General features: G+C 43.5%; 1 protein-coding gene across 5 annotated transcripts in view; it reads left to right on the forward strand.

Moving 5' to 3' along the window:
* fkbp15 (FKBP prolyl isomerase family member 15) overlaps positions 1–22,159 on the forward strand; it is a 54,863-nt gene that overhangs the window by 1,007 nt on the left and 31,697 nt on the right. For 4 of the 5 annotated variants that reach the window (XM_033049435.1, XM_033049436.1, XM_033049438.1 and 1 more), the window contains exons 2-11: positions 8,881–8,990; positions 11,290–11,368; positions 12,600–12,669; positions 13,140–13,214; positions 14,855–14,953; positions 15,313–15,462; positions 16,055–16,123; positions 16,571–16,714; positions 18,074–18,216; positions 18,905–18,953. In XM_033049435.1, the coding sequence (XP_032905326.1) occupies positions 8,881–8,990; positions 11,290–11,368; positions 12,600–12,669; positions 13,140–13,214; positions 14,855–14,953; positions 15,313–15,462; positions 16,055–16,123; positions 16,571–16,714; positions 18,074–18,216; positions 18,905–18,953 (988 nt within the window). Of the gene's footprint in view, positions 1–8,880; positions 9,052–11,289; positions 11,369–12,599; positions 12,670–13,139; positions 13,215–14,854; positions 14,954–15,312; positions 15,463–16,054; positions 16,124–16,570; positions 16,715–18,073; positions 18,217–18,904; positions 18,954–22,159 lie in introns of all 5 variants that reach the window. The other variant, XM_033049437.1, reaches the window with a different exon arrangement.

The raw sequence follows: 22,159 nt of genomic DNA on the forward strand, positions 1-22,159 counted from the left end.
GGATTTACAAAAGGTAAATCATGTCTGACGAATCTTATAGAATTTTTCGAGGATGTAACTAGTAGCGTGGATAGGGGAGAACCAGTGGATGTGGTGTATCTGGACTTCCAGAAGGCTTTCGACAAGGTCCCACATAAGAGATTAGTATACAAACTTAAAGCACACGGCATTGGGGGTTCAGTATTGATGTGGATAGAGAACTGGCTGGCAAACAGGAAGCAAAGAGTAGGAGTAAACGGGTCCTTTTCACAATGGCAGGCAGTGACTAGTGGGTTACCGCAAGGCTCAGTGCTGGGACCCCAGCTATTTACAATATATATTAATGATCTGGATGAGGGAATTGAAGGCAATATCTCCAAGTTTGCGGATGACACTAAGCTGGGGGGCAGTGTTAGCTGTGAGGAGGATGCTAGGAGACTGCAAGGTGACTTGGATAGGCTGGGTGAGTGGGCAAATGTTTGGCAGATGCAGTATAATGTGGATAAATGTGAGGTTATCCATTTTGGTGGCAAAAACAGGAAAGCAGACTATTATCTAAATGGTGGCCGACTAGGAAAAGGGGAGATGCAGCGAGACCTGGGTGTCATGGTACACCAGTCATTGAAAGTGGGCATGCAGGTGCAGCAGGCAGTGAAGAAAGCGAATGGTATGTTAGCGTTCATAGCAAAAGGATTTGAGTATAGGAGCAGGGAGGTTCTACTGCAGTTGTACAGGGTCTTGGTGAGACCACACCTGGAGTATTGCGTACAGTTTTGGTCTCCAAATCTGAGGAAGGACATTATTGCCATAGAGGGAGTGCAGAGAAGGTTCACCAGACTGATTCCTGGGATGTCAGGGACTGTCTTATGAAGAAAGACTGGATAGACTTGGTTTATACTCTAGAATTTAGGAGATTGAGAGGGGATCTTATAGAAACTTACAAAATTCTTAAGGGGTTGGACAGGCTAGATGCAGGAAGATTGCTCCCGATGTTGGGGAAGTCCAGGACAAGGGGTCACAGCTTAAGGATAAGGGGGAAATCCTTTAAAACCGAGATGAGAAGAACTTTTTTCACACAGAGAGTGGTGAATCTCTGGAACTCTCTGCCACAGAGGGTAGTCGAGGCCAGTTCATTGGCTATATTTAAGAGGGAGTTAGATGTGGCCCTTGTGGCTAAGGGGATCAGAGGGTATGGAGAGAAGGCAGGTACGGGATACTGAGTTGGATGATCAGCCATGATCATATTGAATGGCGGTGCAGGCTCGAAGGGCCGAATGGCCTACTCCTGCACCTAATTTCTATGTTTCTATGTAAAACAACAGATCAAATGAGATGCAGCTCAAAGAAAACTCAATATTCATGGAAGGTACACAAAAATGCTGGAGAAACTCAGCGGGTGCAGCAGCATCTATGGAGCGAAGGAGATAGGCAACATTTCGGGCCGAAACCCTTCTTCAGACTCAATATTCATGGAGCTGGGGTGTGAGCTGCCCAAGTGAAATATGAGGTGCTGTTCCTCCAATTTGCATTGGGCCTCACTCTAATGGTGGAGGAGGTCAGTATGGCAGGGGGAGTTAAAGTGTTTAGCAACCGAGAGATCAGGTAGGTTTATGGAGACTGAGCGGAGGTGTTCAGCAAAACGATCGCCGAGCCTGCGTGTGGTATTACCGATACATAGGAGTCCAGATCAGGAACAGCGGATTGATTTCTCTAACTTCAAGTAACCCTTGCTTTCCCTCTCTCTCTCTCCATACCCCTCCCCGCCCGTGTGGCCTGATGCCCGGGTCTGAAGAAGGGTCTCGACCCAAAATGTCATCCATTCCTTCTCTCCAGAGATGTTGCCTGTCCCGCTAAGTTACTCCAGCATTTTGTGTCTATCTTCAAGAGTCAGTTCAGAGTGTTCTGTTGTCATGTGTCCCAGATAAAAGAATGACATTCTTATTTGCAGCAGCACAACAGAATATGTAAACTCTTGTCCCTTGAATATGTGTCCCTGGCTTCATGCTCGACAGGCAGCATCTCTGGAGAAAAGGAATTGGTGATGATTTAGGTTGAAACTCTTCTCCAGACTGAAAGATAGAGAAGGCCAAACAAAACAGGGTTGGCAACAGATGACCTCAGGAAGGATGGAATTCATAATCAGCAGAATAAAATACAGATATGAAACAAATACATACCTGTAACTTTGAGGGGTTGTGCTCTTGAAGATAGTTTTAGAGTCATGACTTATCTATGCCTATTTACGTTAAGTCGGCTTTCAGCGTATCACAATGTTTCATACTTCACCTACCTGATTGCATTGCATGAGTTTAGATATTTTCTGCAGTTTAATTAAAGGTTAGGACATTTTCTCATACATGACAGCTATATTGAGATATTATATGTTGAGTCATACAGCATGGAAACAGGCCATTTGGCCCAACATATCCATGCTGGCTAAGATCCCCAGCTTCGCTTTTCCCACCTGCCTGTGTTTGGCCCATATCCCTCTAAACCTTTTCTATCCATGTACCTATCCAAATGTTTTTTAAATGTTGTTATAGTACCTGCCTCGATTATCTCCCCTGGTAGCTCGTTCCATACACCCACCACCCACTGTGTGAAAAAGATTCCCCTCATGTTCCTATTAAATCTTTCCTCTCTCACCTTAAACCTTTGTCCCCTGGTTCTTGATTCTCCTCCCCATGGTAAAAGACTCTGTGCATTCACCCTATCTATTCCCCTCATGATTTGTACACCTCTCTAAGATCCCGCCCCTTATCCTCCTGCGTTCCAACGAATAGAGTACTAGACTGCCCAACCCATCCTTTTAACTCAGGCTCTCATGTCCTGGCAACATCTTTGTAAATCTTCTCTGCACTTTTTTCAGCTGAATGACATCCTTCCTATAGCAGAGTGACCCAAAAGTGAACACAATATTCTCCTCCAACCTCATCTACTACATCCGCTGCTCTAGATGTCAGCTGATTTATATCGGGGAGACTAAGCGGAGGTTGGGCGATCGTTTCGCCGAACACCTCCGCTCAGTCCGCAATAACCTACCTGAACTCCCGGTGGCTCAGCACTTCAACTCCCCCTCCCATTCCCAATCCGACCTCTCTGTCCTGGGTCTCCTCCATTGCCAGAGTGAGCAACAGCGGAAATTGGAGGAACAGCACCTCATATTCCGCCTGGGGACCTTGCGTCCGGATGGCATTAACATTGAATTCTCCCAATTTTGCTAGCCCTTGCTGTCTCCTCCCCTTCCTTAACCCTCTAGCTGTCTCCTCCCACCCTCCCATCCGCCCGCCCTCGGGCTCCTCCTCCTCCTCCCCTTTTCCTTCCTTCTCCCCCCCACCCCCCATCAGTCTGAAGAAGGGTTTCGGCCCGAAACGTCGCCTATTTCCTTCGCTCCATAGATGCTGCTGCACCCGCTGAGTTTCTCCAGCAATTTTGTGTACCTTCGATCTTCCAGCATCTGCAGTTCCTTCTTGAACACAATATTCCAAATGCAGCCTCGCCAACGTCTTGTACAGCTGTAACATAACATCCCAACTTCTATACCCAGTGCCCTGACTGATGAAGGCTAATATACCGAAAGCCTTCTTGACCACCTGATCTACCTGTGATGGCAGTTTCAGGAAACTATGTACCTGCTCTCCCAGACCCCTCCATTCTTCAACACTCCCCAGGGCCCTGCCATTTACTAAAGAGCCTGCCTTGGTTTAACTTCCAAACATGCAACATGTCGTACTTATCTGCATTAAACTCCATTAACCACTCCTAAGCCCACATGCTCCACTGATCATGAATATGCTGCAATGTTTGATAACCATCTTCACTGTCTATGATACTACCCACTTTAGTGTTATAGAAACATCATATGTACATGTACATTTTAGATATTTTCTGGGATAATATTGAAGTGCATGATATACCATAAATGACAACAGTATTGAGATATTGTTTGTAACAGACATTTCTTATCTATTTGAAAAGACAACATGTAAAACAGTTACAGAATGTAGAGCAGATGACATGAGTTTGGGGAGCAATGCAGCTGAAGAAAGGCCCTTCAGCCCACCGAGTCCGTGCTGACCAGCGATTCCCGTACACTATCCTACACACACTAGGAGCAATTTACAATTTTTACCAAAGCCAATTAACCTACGAACCTTACGTCTTTGGAATGTTGGAGGAAACCGGAGCACCCGGAGTAAACCCCATGCGGTCGCAGAGCAAACGTACAAACTCCATACAGACATCACCGGTAGTCAAGATCGAATCCGGGTCTCTGGCGCTGTGAGCAACTTTACCCTTGCGCCACTGTGACTCTGAAATATTCCAGAGTTGGGCAAGGAAATGTCCAGTCCCGCCCTAATTGCATTTAACAATCTTTCTTACAGGCCAGTGAAGGTAGAGTTAATATCCCTGTCAACAAACCCCTACACCCCGCAACATTACTCCACCACTATTGTCTTGAAATGATCTGTGTCGCAGTGGTTCAGCTTCCCAAAGAAAGCTGGGCTGAAAACACATGTTTTAACATAATTAAGAGCAATTAAAATGACAATTGTCCAAAACATATTACTCTGTAGTCATATTGAAGGGGAAATGAAACAGAAAATGGAGAAATGAAATGTAAGAAGTGTTAAATAATTAAATTTTGTTCCATGTATTTTTTTAACTTCTTTCAATTTGCAGTTATTTCGTGTAAACTAGATTATGATTATGATAGATTATGACAGTAAACAACCTTCGTGATGTAGAGACTTTAGTGGTTCAGACTCAGCATTAAGATGGTTGCTCCAAGAGTAGCGTTTTGGTTAGGGCTGTACGATGTGGTTCAAGAAATTGATGTTTGATGGGAAGAAGCTGTTCTTGAATATTTGCAGCCCACTGAGGAAGTAGAGGCATTGGTGAGCTTTCATTGTAGTTGCATCAATGTGCTGAAATCAGACAGATCATCGGTTTTGTGTTTGTCCAGGAACATGCAGCTGTTGACTCTCTCCACCGCCATCCTGTTAGTGAACACTGCACAGTCCTTAGGCTTTCCCATCCTGAGGTCAACAATCATCTCTTTGTTCTTTCCAGTGATGAGAGCAAGATTGTTGTGCTGGCACCACTCAGCCAGCTTATCAACTTCCCTCCTGCACGCTGACTTCCTTGCTAGTTATTCAGCCAATGATGGTGGTATAATTGGTGTTTGAACTGTGTGTGACTGCGCAGTCATGGGTGTAGAGCAGGGGATTGAGCACATAACCCCGATGGTCAGCAAGTAGGAGGAGGAGGTGTTGCCAATCCATACTGATTGAGGTCTGCCGATGAGGAAGTCAAAGATCTAGTTGTACAGGGAGGAGCAGAGAATCAGTTCCCTAAATGCAATGACGTTTGGAAGAGTTGATGGTGTTGAATGCTGAGCTGTAGTCGATGAACAGCCTGACATATCTTTCCTTTTGTCAATTTCCTATTTGGGCGGCACAGTGGTGCAGTGATAGAGTTGCTGCCTTACAGCGCCAGAGACTAGGTTCAATCCTGACTATGGGTACTGTCTGTATGGAGTTTATGCGTTCTCCCCGTGACTGTGTGGGTTTTCTTTAGGTGCTGCAGTTTCCTCCCACAGTCCAAAGATGTACAGGTTTGTAGGTTAATTGGCTTCTGTAAATTGTCCCCAGTGTGTACTGTAGGCTAGTGCTAGTATACGGGGTGACCACTTTAATAAACAGACAGGTACATGGATAGGACAGGTTTGGAGGGATATGGACCAAATGCGGGCAGGTGGGACTAGTGTGGCTGGGACATGTTGGCCGGTGAGGGCAAGTTGGGCCGAAGAGCCTGTTTCCACACTGTATGACTCTATGATTGACTTTTATTCAGAACTGTGTCATTTTGAACTGAACAAATTAAAAATTGCAAGCGAAAAGGATGATGGGTGGAGAGAACAGAAGGGATGGCCTGTGATAGGGTGGAGACCAGGAGATTGAAAGACACTGATGGTGCCAGCTGAAATGGTGCCAAAGAGTTGTCTGGTGAGGTATATACGGACATTAAATTAAACGTGAAATACCAGAAGAGAAAATTGGAGTGCGTGAGTGAGGATGAGGGAAACCAAAAACAAACATTTGGAAAAATCTCATTAGACTGAAAGCACTAATTTTATATTTTCAACTATTTCCACCAAAATGTTTTGACGTAAGTCATTTGAATACCATTAGCGATTTATGAAGACTGATTGAAGTAAATTATCTTCATGTTATAAAGAACTCATGATATGATCCAGGATTACGGTTGTGACAGAATGAAAAATGGGATTAGTATAAATAGGAATTTGATGGTCAGCATGGGCATGGTGGGCTGAATGGCCTGTTGTTCTATAACTGTGCAACGTGGTGCATGACTGAAATGGTAATTATCTGATAGAGGAGTCAGGGGATACGGGGAGAAGGCAGGAATGGGCTACTGATTGGGGATGATCAGCCATGATTACATTGAATGGTGGTGCTGGCTCGAAGGGCCGAGTGACTTACTCCTGCACCTATTGCTTACAGTCTATAACCTGTGCAATTCAATACTGAATCCTGAACGCTGTAATTTACTGAGCTGTTAGATGAGATGGGCAAGCTTGTGTTCAGCTTTGTTGGAACAATGTAGGAAGCAGAAGATAGAATGGGGTGGAAAACTAAGAGTAGGGTAGTAGCGTGTAAGGTGTGTCAGTTTATGTAACTGTTTTGTGCTGGAGTTTGTCATGTCTGCAGTTGTGTTTGGCATCCCATCTTGCGAAAGAGTAAAAAGACCTTGAGTTGGAAAACTCTAAATGTTCATCAGGATTGCATTAAACTGGCTTTATCATCATTTGACACCCTGTCTTAGAAATGTCTATGTCCAGTAAATGTTTCATTGTTTTTTGTATTAGTTAACCAGGGTGATGCATCAAGCCATTTGTCTCAGATTTTACTGATTCCTTAGTTATGGGTTGATACTGAGTAAAGAAATTCCTCCTCATCTTCTTTCTAAAAGTATGTCCTTTGATTCTGAGGCTATGGTCTCTGGTCCTAGACTCTCCCACTTGTGGAAACATCCTCTCCACATTCACTGTACCAGACCTTTCATTTCACAGTAAGTTTCAATGAGGTCCCCCCCTTATCCTTCTAAACTTTGAGGGCTCAGAGCCTTCATACGCTCACCATATGTTAACCCACTCATTCCTGGGATCATTCTCGTAAACCTCCTCTGGACCCTCTCCAAAGCCAGCACCACCATCCTCAGATAGGGGGCCCAAAACTGCTCACAATACTCCAAATTTCTGTTCACAATACTCCAAATTGACTTGGGTTTAAAGAAATGTAGGAAGCTGAAGCTTTGAAACTTAACTTTCCTCCAGTAGTGAGGTTTTGAATGGAGTTGTGGCGGTTCTCAAATCAAAAGTATTTTGTAATACTGGAGTGAATGAAAGCAGTTTAGTCCCACTGTGTTTAAACATGCCTGACCTTGTGTGGAGCATTCTCTAACTCTATTAAGCCACATCTTGTGCTTTCAATTAGTTTGCGTGCAGGCAGCCATGAGGGACTCCTAGCTCGATGGACTCTTGCATTTCTGTCTTGTTTGTTTTACAATGAGGCTGTTGCATTCTGAACGACCGTGTGATATTTTGTATTGTCGAGCTGTGGCTCTGTGCTGATATTCTGTGCGATTGTCCGGCTGAGATGCTGGGGCGTTGGGGCAGTGAGTACATGTGGAACGAAACCCATGGGTCAGTATTGAACCGACCGCTGCATGTCCATGGAAAGTGCAATGTAGACTTTACTGTTACTGGTGGGATGAACGGTTGGCCAGTGGGAGAGCTCTTTCTGCTTGGTCTTTGGTCTTTGCGCGTGAGACTTGTTCCTGAACCATCTTTCCTAGCTACACCCGTCTTCAACAGTATTCTTCTACTGACTGTGAATATGTAAGCAATGGTTCAAAAGTGGGTAAATCGCTTGCAACAGATAAATACAGCTGGTCGAGTGAGGATTGCTAACTGGCGTGCTGTATATAACATTGGATTAGTTTATTTTGGCTCAATGCCCTGTAATTATTCTGTAAATTTTAAGTAATAGTACTTGCATTGGTGTTAGTGGTGCCTATTGTGTGTAGGAGAGGATTATCAGATTTATTTCTCTTTTGTTTCACAATTACTGCTTCCTGTATTAGCCTATAATTCCTTATCAGTGCAGTGATACTGGTAGAGTTGAAACCTCAGACAGATAATAATGCGTGCCAAATGTACCAGTTAATTACTCGGCGAAAGTGATACACAACCAATTTTAGACAACCTGTAAATGGATTCTTTTGCAAGTGAATATTTCAGCTTCAACTGTCCAGTACTGCTGTTACCAAGTCTGAAGGCCTCGACCCGATATGTGTCTGAAGAAGAGTCTCGACCAGAAACGTCGCCCATTCCTTCTCTCCAGAGATGCTGCCTCACCCACTGAGTTACTCCAGCATTTTGTGTCTACCTTCAATTTAAATTTTGTCTATTTTAAGGTTTGTCTTGATTTATTTTTCAGTTAGTTAAGTTTTATAGTCACGTGTACCGAGGTACATTGGAAAGCCTGCTAAACAGTAGCAGAAAGAATATACATGATCACAATCGAGCTATCCACAGGGTACAGATACATGATAAAGGGAATAACGTTTAGTGCCAGATAAAGTCCAGTATTGTCTGGTTAAAGGGTCTCCATTGAGGCAGATAGAAGCTCAGGACCGCTCACTAGTTGTTAGATGGTCCACTTACCTAATAACAGGTGGGAACAGCTTGTCTAGATCTGTACTTCCAAAAGCATAGGCTGTTCATAGTAACACAGGTAAATGATCACCAGGAGCAGATGGTGGTTGTGGTTTGCTTTCAGATGGTTTGCTAATTCTTGCTCTCATTTTCTGCAGGGCCAAACTGGCCTCTCTCTTCGGCATGGACCAGGCTGCCGTGGGTCAGGGAAACGAGTCGTTCCAGTACACGGCCCCCAAACAGCCAAAGAAAGGGGCACAAGCTCCAGGTAGTAAATTGGATTAGAGAAGTGTAAGATTTTAAAATGATTTGTAATGCAAACGAACATGGTAAGAAAAATCTTAAGAATTTTGTTTGAATCGTTATGCCGGTTGTATACGAGGTGCGATGAACAATTCAGATGTACAGTCTCCATTTGTCCAGCTACTACATTGCCAGCTGGCAGTTGTATCTATGCATCTTCTGTGACTTGTTTGTCTCAGTTCTTCCATCAAAATCTGCATTTGGGAAATGTCAGCTATTTAGCAAAAATATGGCCTTAGAGAGAGAGATTACATTCCCAATAAGCCTCAGTTCAGTAGTCCGCAGTTATTTCTGTCTCAGCTATTTGCTTTGAATAGCTGACAACCTCACCCAGCCTCCAGGCTAAGATTTCTCTGAGAAGCTTAAAAACTTGCGGCTTTTCAAGAAAGTTATTTTCCATTTTAACTGTTTCATGATTTTAATTTGCTTTCCATTATTTGAGAGCTATTTATAGTGATATTTCCCCAGCACATTTTTGGGGGAAATTCTCTGAGGAATTTGTTTGTATTCTGTGTTCAGGAAGTGCTGGTGTACCATCATGCGTCGCTTAACATACGTGTGTGTGTGCGTGTGTGCGTGTGCGTGCGTGTGTGTGACACTCTAGGCAGAGAATACTAGGTGTGCTTGGATGTGATTGTGAAGGTTTCCTCGTGACCATCTGCCTCCAACCACCTCACCCTCGCGCTTCCATTTTCACACACGTCTAATCATTTTGCCAGTCAGCAAGAAAACATTGTTGTTAACCTGGATCAATGATTCTTGTGCCAGTCAAGATGCCTTTTATCCCCTATATCTCTACCTATTAAGCAAAATATTTTCAAAGAAAAACAAGGGGGAGAAGACTACATTTGTTTAATATACCCACAATGTTTATGTTTTGTTGCTGAGATCCAGAGATAAAACTCTGATTCCTTGTGGATCTAAGGGATGGTTGCTCACCCCTTTCTCTGGAACTTATTTTCATTACTACAGATGGTTCCATACTCACTGCGCGTATAGCAGTTTCATTCCATGATTGTATTCCTGCAAGAAAGTAGTACCAGTTCTCTCTTTGTGATTCTGTTTCATAGTCCTTGTAAACATCAGCATTAGGAATCTATCTGATCCCATTTGTTATTTTAAACACTGTAATTAAATTAAAGCAATATGGTTTTGTAATGGAAGCCTGCTTTATTTCATTCTATCTCTGGACCTTAAAATGAGTTCAATCTTTCCTGATCCATTTCTAGGGCCACTATTACCCCTAGCCAAAATTGCATATGCTATTTCTGTTTCAGCGTTTGTACACACCATTAATTATCACTTTAAGTTTAATTACCTTGGCGATATGTTTTGATTTTGTTTTTCTACCTAGTTCACAGCAAAGGTGATTGTGTATCTTCACTGAGTCAGTCTTATAAAATCTGGTCAGACATTCTGCATGGGGCAGGCATTCTCAGAATTGTTTCTACCCAAGTGCTCCACAGTTTTGTTTACAATAAAATATAGTAAAATCCATTTATCCTCTTTGTTTTTATCAATAGTTTACTTTGTGCTGGTGCTTTGGTTCATTGCATCATTCTACATTCTTCCCTACAGTGCCATCCATCAGACTGATTTGCCTTTGACTGTGTTGTGAATGAGTTCTGTGTGTCCCAGTGGGTTGCATTTGCTTTCAGGAAATGATGCAAGGACTAGGATGATAATGCAGTTGCTCCGTTTGGAACACTCCAACATCAGAGCTGAGTGCAACAGGACAAGCCTAATACCACCAACACATAGGTAGTTCTTGAGCGGCCTGGATAGAGTGGACGTGGAGAGGATGCTTCCACTAGTGGGAAAGTCTAGGACCAGAGGCCATAACCTCAGAAGAAAAGAACGTACCTTTAGAAAGGAGATGAGGAATTTCTTTAGTCAGAGGGTGGTGAATCTGTTGAATTCATTGCCACAGATGGCTGTGGAGGCCAAGACAATGGGTGTTTTTAAGGCAGGGATAGAGATTCTTGATTAGTACGGGTGTCAGGGGTTATGGGGAGATGGCAGGAGAATGAGGTTGAGAGGGAGAGATAGATCAGCCAAGATTGAATGGCAGGGTAAACGATGGGGCAAATGGCCTAATTCTTCTCCTGTCACTTATGAACTTATGAATTAGTGTTAAGCTTGATCTTTTGCCCTAAGCTCTGATATTAGTTGCTATAATTATTCACTGTAAGATTATAGTTCTACTGAAAGTGTCTAGTTGCAAAGGGATTGTTTATTTTAAATGCAATGTTTTTCCTCTGCAGGCGCGGGTTCACAGAAACCGGCAACTACTGGTGCCTCTCCAGCGGTGTTGTTTGCCACTGCCGTGCACGCGTACCAATAGTAAGTGCTTCTCCGAGGCCAGGGTGACAGAGACCAGGGAAGGGAAAGGGAGGACTGACTGGTTAAAGCTGGCAAAGGCATTGAAGCACAATGTGAATACACTGCAGCACTGGAATGAGCAGCCAGAGGAAGTAGTTGAGGCAGGGACTTTGTCAACGAATAAGAAACAGTTAGTCAGGTACATGGACATGACAGGTTTAGAGAGATATGGGCCAAACGCAGGCAGGTGGGACTAGTGTGTTTGGGACATGTTGGTCGATGTGGGCAAGTTGGGCCGAAGGGCCCATTTCCATGCTGTATGACTCTAACCCAGGGAATCTATTTTAAGGCTGTTATGGATCATGTTTAAGCAGTACTTGGTCTTTCTCCATAAACTTGCTATAAAACAACATTTTATTTCTCGTCACTCTGCTGGTATCTACGTCCTTATGCAAATTAATTGAATCACAGGCTGATCTTGCTTTTGATGAGTTACTATGTCTACCATTTGTTCTTATACTTTTCTGAAAAGTTTTTCTGATCATTTTTAATTCTCCAAATCGTATCAAAGACTTGATAAAAAACCATGGTGAATATACTAAAGGCATAATTGTGCGATGGTAATGAATAACCATCTAACTCTCAGTCAGAAGAAGGGTCTCGACCAGAAACGTCACCTATTCCTTCTCTCCAGAGATGCTGCCTGATCCGCTGAGTTACTCCAGTATTTTGTCTCTCTCTAGGATATTTGAATCTGCCTTGATTATGTACATCCACATGAACCCTGGCTTGCTCCAGGATCATCACCAGTTTTGCATCGCACTATTGATGATGGCTTGTAGGGTTCAAGCACAGATTCCACCCAGGCAACATTTTCTGGTTGTCATTCCTTCAAGCACGTTCAGACTCACTGTTCCACGAGCTCTGGTGTGAATACAGGCACCATTGGATCAAAAGCATCTATTTCCTGCCCAGATATGCCTAACATTTAAATAAAATGATGTCCATGCAGTGGATTGGATGGATCTTTCTCACGTTTGGGATGTGGGAGTCATACATTTACACATTAAACTGTTTCTCTGAAGTGCATTAGGTGAGATAGTTTGTGCCTTTTGAAATGTTGCAATACTTAGATTTCTTGTTACTAGGTTCAGAGAGGGCTAGTTCAGACATGGCATGGGCGAGCAGATGGAAGGACGGTGTGATGGTCACTGTTCCAGGTCTGCTGCTAATTGTGTTTATTGTATTGCAGCCTGAATGGTCAGTATGTGAAACAAGGCAAGCTTGGAGCGGCTATTCTTGGAAACCATGCTTCAGGAGAGGTAGGTTTTGCATAAGTTCATAAGTTATAGGAGCAGAATTAGACCATTCAACCCATCAAGTCGATTTCTCCATTCAATCATTGCTGATCTATCTTTCGCTCTCAACTCCAGTCTCCTGCCTTCTCCCCATAACCTCTGATACCTGTACTCATGAAGAATCTGTCAATCTGCGCTTTAAAAATACCCATTGACTTGGCATCTACAGCCGTCTGTGGCAATGAATTCCACAGATTCACCACCCTCTGACTAGAGAAATTACTCCTCATCTCCTTTCTAAAGATACGTTCTTTTATTCTGAGGCTATGGTCCCACGAGTGGAAACATCCTCTCCACATCCACTCTAAACATAAGACAGGATGAAAAGGTTTTTTTTTCAACTGGTAAAGAAGATGAATGTAGGTTACAATACAATACAATACAAATTTATTGTCATGGAGGTTGATTCATTTTCCTGTTTTCTGACCCTGAAGTTCAAGGTTCTGCTGTACGCTAGTCAACAGAAGCGGATCGCAGCTGCTCGCATCACCTCAACCTTCACTTTTACTGTGAGTAACTTTATCTTTGAAGATTATGGTGTTATGATGTGAATCTGTTCGTGAATGATATGCCGACTCTGGTTGTTCATTATCTTGCTCTACTGGCCATTAATCAAATTTGAACTGAGGCATGTGTCAGACAATTATTGGAGTCCACAAGCATCAGCTATTCCCAAGGATAGACACAGAAAGCTGGAGTAACTCAGTGGGTCAGACAGCATCTGTGGAGAAAAGGAGTAGGTAACGTTTCGGGTCACCTGTTCCTTTTCTCCACAGATACTGCCTGACCCGCTGAGTTACTCCAGCTTTTTGTGCCTAATTTCAGTTTAAACCAGCATCTGCAGTTCCTTCCTACATATTCCCAATTGTCAGCATGAATTAGAGGAGCAGATGTGTAGGGAGCTTTTATAGATAGCTGTATAGTTATTGACTGTGTCCTCTATAGTGTAAATAGTTAGGACGGTGTGGGATTTGTTAAATGTGTCTGAGAAAACTTTCTTAATCAATACACAAAACGACCCTACAAGAGAGAGGTCAACACTGGACTTTAAGTTAGTCTGAAGTCCAGTCTGAAGAAGGATTTTGACCCCAGACTTCACCTATTCCTTTCCTCCAGAGACGTTGCTGACCCGCTGAGTTATTCCAGCATTTTATCTATCTTTGGAAAAGGACAGCATTTGCAGTTCCTTCCTATACACTTTAAGTTAGAAAGGGAGCAGATGAGATTCTCCAGGGTGTCACCTGGGCTAGCGGGCTTGAGTTACAGGGAAAAGCTAGATAAGCTGGAATTTTGTTTCAATGAAGTGCAGGAGTTCTGAGGGGTGACTTTATTGTGGTTTGCTGGTCCTGAGGAGAATGGATGCTTGCAATCGTTTCCCCAGGGCTGAAGATTCTAAAACTAGAGAAGTTAGGCTTAAGATGAGAGGGAAGCGGATTAAGAGGAACCCCGGGAGCAGTTTTTTAATTCAAAGGATAGTCCATATCTGCTAAATGCGGCGTCAGATTTGTGTACCTGTCTGACCTCTGTGGGACCTCCAGAGGCGCCTGATCCCCTCCCTCCTCCCTGGCTGCTGTAGGTCCTCCAGCGACCCACTCCGTTGACACGTCGACTTGCGAACGCACCGTCCTCTCGCCTCCTACAGACACGGCTCAATTTCTGTGCCCTGCGACCCTTTCATCGCTGACCTCGGAACCCCTAGATCGTTGCTGAGGGCGTGGGAGGTGACCCTACAGCCTCCACATGGGCACCGATCTCCTCCGTCTACTGCAGCCGCCATCTTCCCCAACCCTCATGGTTGGCCCAGTGCTGCTGACTGGAATGGGTTCAGTAGTATCTAGACTACTTTTCCCATCGTAACTGTTATTGCTGCAAGGACATTTATCTAGTTTATTGTCCATCTCCGAGAGGCAAGCGTCAATCTGTGGAATATCTACTTGGAAGCAGCTGGCCAGCAATTTAATTGCTTTTCCCATTCAACCTTGAATTTTGTGAAGATGAGACCAATTCCAAAACCTGAGTTTGTGCATTAATTGAAGTTAATAACAAAAGGGCAACGTTGAGTTAGCCGTGCCCATTCTACATGAGATAGTTGATCAAATATGCCATTGCCGTTCTGTTTATCTCAACTCATAATATTTTTTCCTTTCAGGTTCAAGCCAATAACTATTGTATGTTTTACGATGATCAGAAGCAGAACTGGTCCATCATGTTTGATTCTGACAAGGCTGTGATAGACTTCAGCAAACAGGTAAAGTTCACGTGCACATTGAGGGGTTGAAGGTTTTAATTTATGTTTTAAATTTCAATGCATGGATAATTGTAAAATGTAAAAACTAAGCTCACTAGAATAGTTTATTGCCATGTGTACCGAGGGACGGGCAAAAGTTTATGTTTGCGTGCGATCCAAAGCAAAAACTATACATGATTACAATCAAGCCGTCCACAGTGTACAGATAAAGGGTCCAATATTTAGTGCAAGTTAAAGTCTGATTAAAGATAGTTCAAAGATCTCCAAATTAATTACCGGTAGATAGATGGGAGGTCAGGACTGCTCTCTCGCATACCTCTGAGAGTTTCCTCTTTTTGTGTACGTTTGTTCCTGTGCAGGTGTGTTTGGCAAAATGTAACTGTACCTCATCGTTGGAGTCTGTGCTGGTCCAGGATCTCAGCCCAGGTGAAGGACCGGCCGTTGAAACGGGTGACTCTCTGGAAGTGTCGTACACAGGGTGGCTTTACCAGAACAACACCTTTGGACAGGTAAGGTTAAATGAGTTAGTGAAACTAGATTGCTATGGGCTGACTAACATCCGTCTCAACACCCCTGCCTACATTTTGAATGTGCTGCAATGGCTAATGATTACATTTTGCTGACTCCCTATTTTTGGTGAAGTTAAGTGATAAGCCAATCAATTATCTAAAATAAAGCCTGCATGACATAATGGCAGCCTTTGATTGTGGACTGTATGTGTGCCCATGCAAGGCAACCTTGATTCACTTGTTATTCAGTTTAACAATTCATTGTCAAAGGTCGTAGGATGGCTGATGATGAAAATAACTAAATAAATAGTGCCTAAGAAATGGAATGAAACCAAAATCTCTTCATGTGTAGGAAGGAGCTTCTGGTTTAAACTGAAGATAGACACAAAAATGCTGGAGTAACTCAGCGGGACATGCAGCATCTCTGGAGAGAAGGAATGGGTGATGTTTCGGGTCGAGACCCTTCAGTCTGAAGAAGGATCCCCCATCCGAAAGGTCACCCATTCCTTCTCTCCAGAGAAGCTGCCTGTCCCGCTGAGTTACTCTAGCATTTTGTGTCTTATCTTCGAAATCTCTTCATTTTGTTTTGCAGGTGTTTGACACGAATATCAACAAAGACAAATTGCTGCGACTGAAACTCGGATCGGGGAAAGTGATTAAGGTAGCTCACAGGGTTTGCGGCTTATTCGGCTTCTGTGTCATTTGTAATGTGATGAAACTCTCTTCGAGATATTATTTCAGGCGCTCATTAATGTCTAGGTTTGTTTTGCAGCATTACCACCCCACCTACCATGGAGACTGATTGGAAAATTAGTGATTGGCCAACTATCTTGCAATTACTGTCTTTTTCACAAAAACCCCAGCCACTTTTTTTTTCTCCTGCCTTTTCTTGTGACTTGCTTCAGCAAGTCCTCAGCTACTACTGTTGTTTCACACTGACACTAATCACACACTAATTGTGGCCAGACTGGAAAAGGCATTAATAAATTGGCTCTTTATGGCCCCCAAATAGCATTGTGACCTTTGTTACTGTTAGGTTTTTCCTTTTATTTGCACATTGGTTTATTGTGGCGATTTTGTTTAATTTTACTAATATCCTATTTTGCAGGGCTGGGAAGTTGGGATGCTGGGAATGAAGAAAAATTCCAAGAGACTACTGATTATACCCCCGAGTCAGGCATATGGATCGCAAGGAATGCCAAACAGAATTCCGCCTGACGCCACACTTCTCTTCGAAGTGGAGGTTAAAAGGGTGAGCAATTGGATGGACTGACATATAAATGGCTCTTCAATCTCTGAGTTTAAAATGTCATGACTCGAATATGGTGGCACAGCGGTAGTGTTGCTGCCGTACAGCGCCGGGGACACTGGTTCAATCCTGACAACGGCAGCTGTCTGTACAGAGTTTGTACGTTCTCCCTGTGACCTGCCTGGGTTTTCTCCGAGATCTTCGGTTTCTTCCCATACTCCAAAGACGTACAGTTTTGTAGGTGAATTGGCTTGGTGTAATTGTAAATTATCCCCAGTGTGTGTAGGATAGTGTTAATGTGCGGGGATCTCTGGTTGGTGCGGACTTGGTAGGCCGAAGGGCCTGTTTCTGCACTGTATCTCTAAATCTAAACTAGTAGAAACTTCCTCTGTTCCTCCCTTTAACCTTGTTGGATCATCATTAGCAAGGCTGTTGGTACCTTTGAAGTAACCAGATGAGAATGCTTCTGTTTTAATTAATGCGAAATACTGGGATTTGGGAAATAAACATTTATGTAAATGTAGGGATGATGGATTTAGAAGCTTGTATTTCTTTTTGAAGATTAGTATTTTAGATGTAGTGCGACTTGTTGACATAGAACATAGAATATCGGACAGTCCAGGAAACGAACAGGTCCAAGACTACGTGTGTAGGAAAGAACTGCAGATGCTGGTTTCAAATCGAAGATAGACGAAAAATGCTGGAGTTATTCAGCGGGACAGGCAGCATCTCTGAAGAGAAGGAATGGGTGGCACTTCTGGACCCGAAGCATCACCCATTCCTTCTCTTCAGAGATGCTGCCTGTCATGCTGAATTACTCCAACATTTTGTGTCTATCTAGGCCCAAGACCACGACAAACAAGGTATGGTTCATCCAATCTCCCCTGCCTGCATGTGATCTGTATCCCTCCATTCCCTGCATATCCATGTGTCAATCTAAAAGCCCCTTCAATGTCACTGTTGCATCTGCCTTCACCACCCTGGCAGTGCAATCCAGGCACTCACCACCTATTGTATAAATACAAAACTTGCCCCACTCATCTCCTTTAAACTGCCCCACTCACGTTTCAGCCCTGGACATTTCTACCCTGGGAGAAACATGATTCTGACTGTCTACACTATGTATCTCTCTCATAATTTTAAAAACTGCTATCAGGTCTCCTCTCAGCCTTTGATGCTGCAAATTAAAAGTCCAAGCTTGTCAAATTTCTCCTTCTGTTTAAGAATGTTATATATGTTAACATTTTGGGATTAAGTAGAATGCCAATTTTTATTGCATAGATATACAAATGGATAGAGTTGATGGAATTATGTTTAATGTTCGCTTTGCAGGAGTTTGACTTCATTATTTTTATCTTTCAGGTAAAGTTTATCAAGGAACCTGGATTCGACAGGCAGAGTACGGGGTCTCGTGATTCAGTTGCATCGTCACCAGCTCCAAGTGTTGAAAGCTTGGCAATGGAAACTTCAATCCCAGCACCTGTATCCGTACCTCCAAAACCTGGGTAGGAAAGAGCGGAATGTGACCTGCGCCACTCCTAAGTATCCTATTTATAATATGACTGAGACTGTGTTTCTAGTTGAGATTCATACTTTCTATATTGAGTCTGGGGCTTGGTCATAACATAGTTGGTGCGGTCAATTGCACATCCTCTTCGCAGCTCACACGGCCACCCAGCTTTGTGTCATCCGCAAACTTCAATGCCTTTTGGAGTATCGGAAAATTAGTTGTGCTGTCGGATGCCAAGCTTTAGACCTACGCTTAAAGCCACAATATTTATGTCCTATGTCCAGCTGAATTTCTGGTAAATGGTGATTACCACGTTATTGATGGTGGGGATCCTGATAGGAATGCATTGATAGTCACAGCTGGGCAACTAGATACTCTCCTGTTGGAGATGGTCATACCGTGGAACGTGATGGGAGTGTTAATGTCCGCTGGATGGTCAACGTTGCATGTTGTCTGGGCTGGACTCTCGCTACGTCCAATGGCTACTTCATCTTATGAGGAGCTGTGAATGGAATTGAGCATTTAGTGCAAACATGAATGAACACGCTGCTTCTAAGCTTGTGATAGAAGGGAGGTATTATCATTAACTTGGCAGGCAGTGGAAGCAGGGGCTCATCATTTAAATGGCTGTGTATGTTGCCACCAGTAAGCATAATTATATTTCAATTATTCATTCTTTTCAGGGAGCATAATGTACGGGCAAAGTCTAATTCATTAAACGACATGCTTTCTGTAAGTATGGGGGTTGGTTCAGTTATTGAAGTATAATTTATTTTGGCTATTAATATATTATGCCTTCTGTCCTAATAATATTCTATTATTTCTGACGTCCTTTAAGTGATAAATTGATTAGACATCAACTTCCTGTTAATGTTCATCCATAACAATGTGTTCAGTAGCTTGGCTCATCTAATATATTCTGCAAAGTTCATGTAACAATGGCTGAATGTGGCACTTTGGCCTGTTTTATTTCTCTACTCGCTTACAGGAGTTGCTGGCAAGTCGAGGATTTATTTCTGTAGGAAGGAACTGTAGAAGCTAGTTTAAACCGAAGATAGACACAAAATGCTGTAGTAACTCAGCGGGACTGGCAGCATCTCTGGAGAGAAGGAATGGGTTTGCTGTTTCGGGTCTAGTCTAAAGAAGGATCTCGACCCGAAATGTCACCCATTCCTTCTCTCCGGAGATGCTGCCCGTCCCGCTGAGTTACTCCGCATTTTGTGTCTATCTAGAGGATTTATTTCTAATCCATGAATGCTCGTGAGAAGGATGTGTAAAGCTACCTTGTGTGCTTAGCTTCTTTGTTCAAGGGCTACATTGTGGGATAAGTATTTCAGATTTTAGAGGCAGCAGTGATTAAGGCATGGCGATGTACGTGCAAGTTAGAATGATGTAGAGAAACCTGCATGGTTCCATGTGCCTTCTACCCATGTCCTCTTAGATGGTAGTTGTCATGGGTTTAGGTGGTACTGTTGGGAAGACAGTGAAGTTTGTTGGTGGTATATGTTGTTGCCATGGCAAGTTGGTACAATGCATGAATATAAAGATGGTGAATACAGTGACAATCAAGTGGGTTATTTTGTCCATGTTCGGTTGAAGCTTCTGAGGTTTTTTGTTCGACCTGCTTTCAGCTGGATGAGTGCAGAGTATTTTACCTCTTGTTCTCTGTGGAGAAAACTTTGACAGTTGTGCACTTGTTCTAGTTTTTGAGATTTGTCAAAATCAAGCTGGCTTGGTTTATTATTCCTTCAGAAAACTTGATGTTCTAAACCCAGGAGTCTTGTCACCTACCTCTGCTCTGTAGATATGGTGGAATGTCTTTGGGGGGTCAGGAGTTATTTGCTGCAGGATACCCAGTCTCTGAACTGCTCATATGGTCTGAGCCTTCAAGTAGCAGGTCCTGCCAATGGCATTTTTGGTGACCTGTGTCTGGCTGTGGCCCACTTTGTAATGCTGTCAAATGTAATGGACAGGTTGTTGGACTCTGCTGTGGGAGATACTCACTGTCTGACACTCGTGACAAGGCCTTTAGTTGCCCCTGCATCAATACGGTCAAGATGGGTGTCAGAGGTTATGGGGCGAAGGCAGGAGAATGTCATCGAGAAGGAAAGCTAGATCAGCCATGATAGAAACATAGAAACATAGAAATTAGGTGCAGGAGTAGGCCATTCGGCCCTTCGAGCCTGCACCGCCATTCAATATGATCATGGCTGATCATCCAACTCAGTATCCCGAACCTGCCTTCTCTCCATACCCTCTGATCCCCTTAGCCACAAGGGCCACATCTAACTCCCTCTTAAATATAGCCAATGAACTGGCCTCGACTACCCTCTGTGGCAGAGGGTTCCAGAGATTCACCACTCTCTGTGTGAAAAAAGTTCTTCTCATCTCGGTTTTAAAGGATTTCCCCCTTATCCTTAAGCTGTGACCCCTTGTCCTGGACTTCCCCAACATCGGGAGCAATCTTCCTGCATCTAGCCTGTCCAACCCCTTAAGAATTTTGTAAGTTTCTATAAGATCCCCTCTCAATCTCCTAAATTCTAGAGAGTATAAACCAAGCCTATCCAGTCTTTCTTCATAAGACAGTCCTGACATCCCAGGAATCAGTCTGGTGAACCTTCTCTGCACTCCCTCTATGGCAATAATGTCCTTCCTCAGATTTGGAGACCAAAACTGTACGCAATACTCCAGGTGTGGTCTCACCAAGACCCTGTACAACTGCAGTAGAACCTCCCTGCTCCTATACTCAAATCCTTTTGCTATGAAAGCTAACATACCATTCGCTTTCTTCACTGCCTGCTACACCTGCATGCCCACTTTCAATGACTGGTGTACCATGACACCCAGGTCTCGCTGCATCTCCCCTTTTCCTAGTCGGCCACCATTTAGATAATAGTCTGCTTTCCTGTTTTTGCCACCAAAATGGATAACCTCACATTTATCCACATTATACTGCATCTGCCAAACATTTGCCCACTCACCCAGCCTATCCAAGTCACCTTGCAGTCTCCTAGCATCCTCCTCACAACTAACACTGCCCCCCAGCTTAGTGTCATCCGCAAACTTGGAGATATTGCCTTCAATTCCCTCATCCAGATCATTAATATATATTGTAAATAGCTGGGGTCCCAGCACTGAGCCTTGCGGTACCCCACTAGTCACTGCCTGCCATTGTGAAAAGGACCCGTTTACTCCTACTCTTTGCTTCCTGTTTGCCAGCCAGCTCTCTATCCACATCAATACTGAACCCCCAATGCCGTGTGCTTTAAGTTTGTATACTAATCTCTTATGTGGGACCTTGTCGAAAGCCTTCTGGAAGTCCAGATACACCACATCCACTGGTTCTCCCCTATCCACGCTACTAGTTACATCCTCGAAAAATTCTATAAGATTCGTCAGACATGATTTACCTTTTGTAAATCCATGCTGACTTTGTCCAATGATTTCACCACTTTCCAAATGTGCTGCTATCCCATCTTTAATAACTGATTCTAGCAGTTTCCCCACTACCGATGTTAGACTAACTGGTCTGTAATTCCCCGTTTTGATTGAATGGCGGTGTAGACTTGATGGGCCGAATGGCCTTATTCTGCTCTTACAACGCATTAACATATAAGATCTTGGTGCAAGCAGGGATAGGTTGTTTCATTTAAAATAAAAGAAGAAAATTGCTGGAAACATTCTGCAGATTGGGAAGCTTGTGGGAGAAGGAGCAGGCAGCAACATGTTGGGTTGAGGATTGTTTTGTTGGAACTGTGAAAGAAGGAAGACAAGTTTGTTTTAAGTTGCAGAGAGACTGGCAGGAGGATGGATTGGTCAAAGGAATATCTCTGGTTGGGTGAAGCTAGGGACTCTCTGGTGACAAAGTATTGATGATTTAATGAGGGCAGTTGAGAAGAGACAAAGGGAAAGAACACAAAGGAAGGAAGATGCCAACA

This window comes from Amblyraja radiata, chromosome 32, assembly GCF_010909765.2.
Source record: "Amblyraja radiata isolate CabotCenter1 chromosome 32, sAmbRad1.1.pri, whole genome shotgun sequence".
Classification (NCBI taxonomy): Eukaryota; Metazoa; Chordata; class Chondrichthyes; order Rajiformes; family Rajidae; genus Amblyraja; species Amblyraja radiata.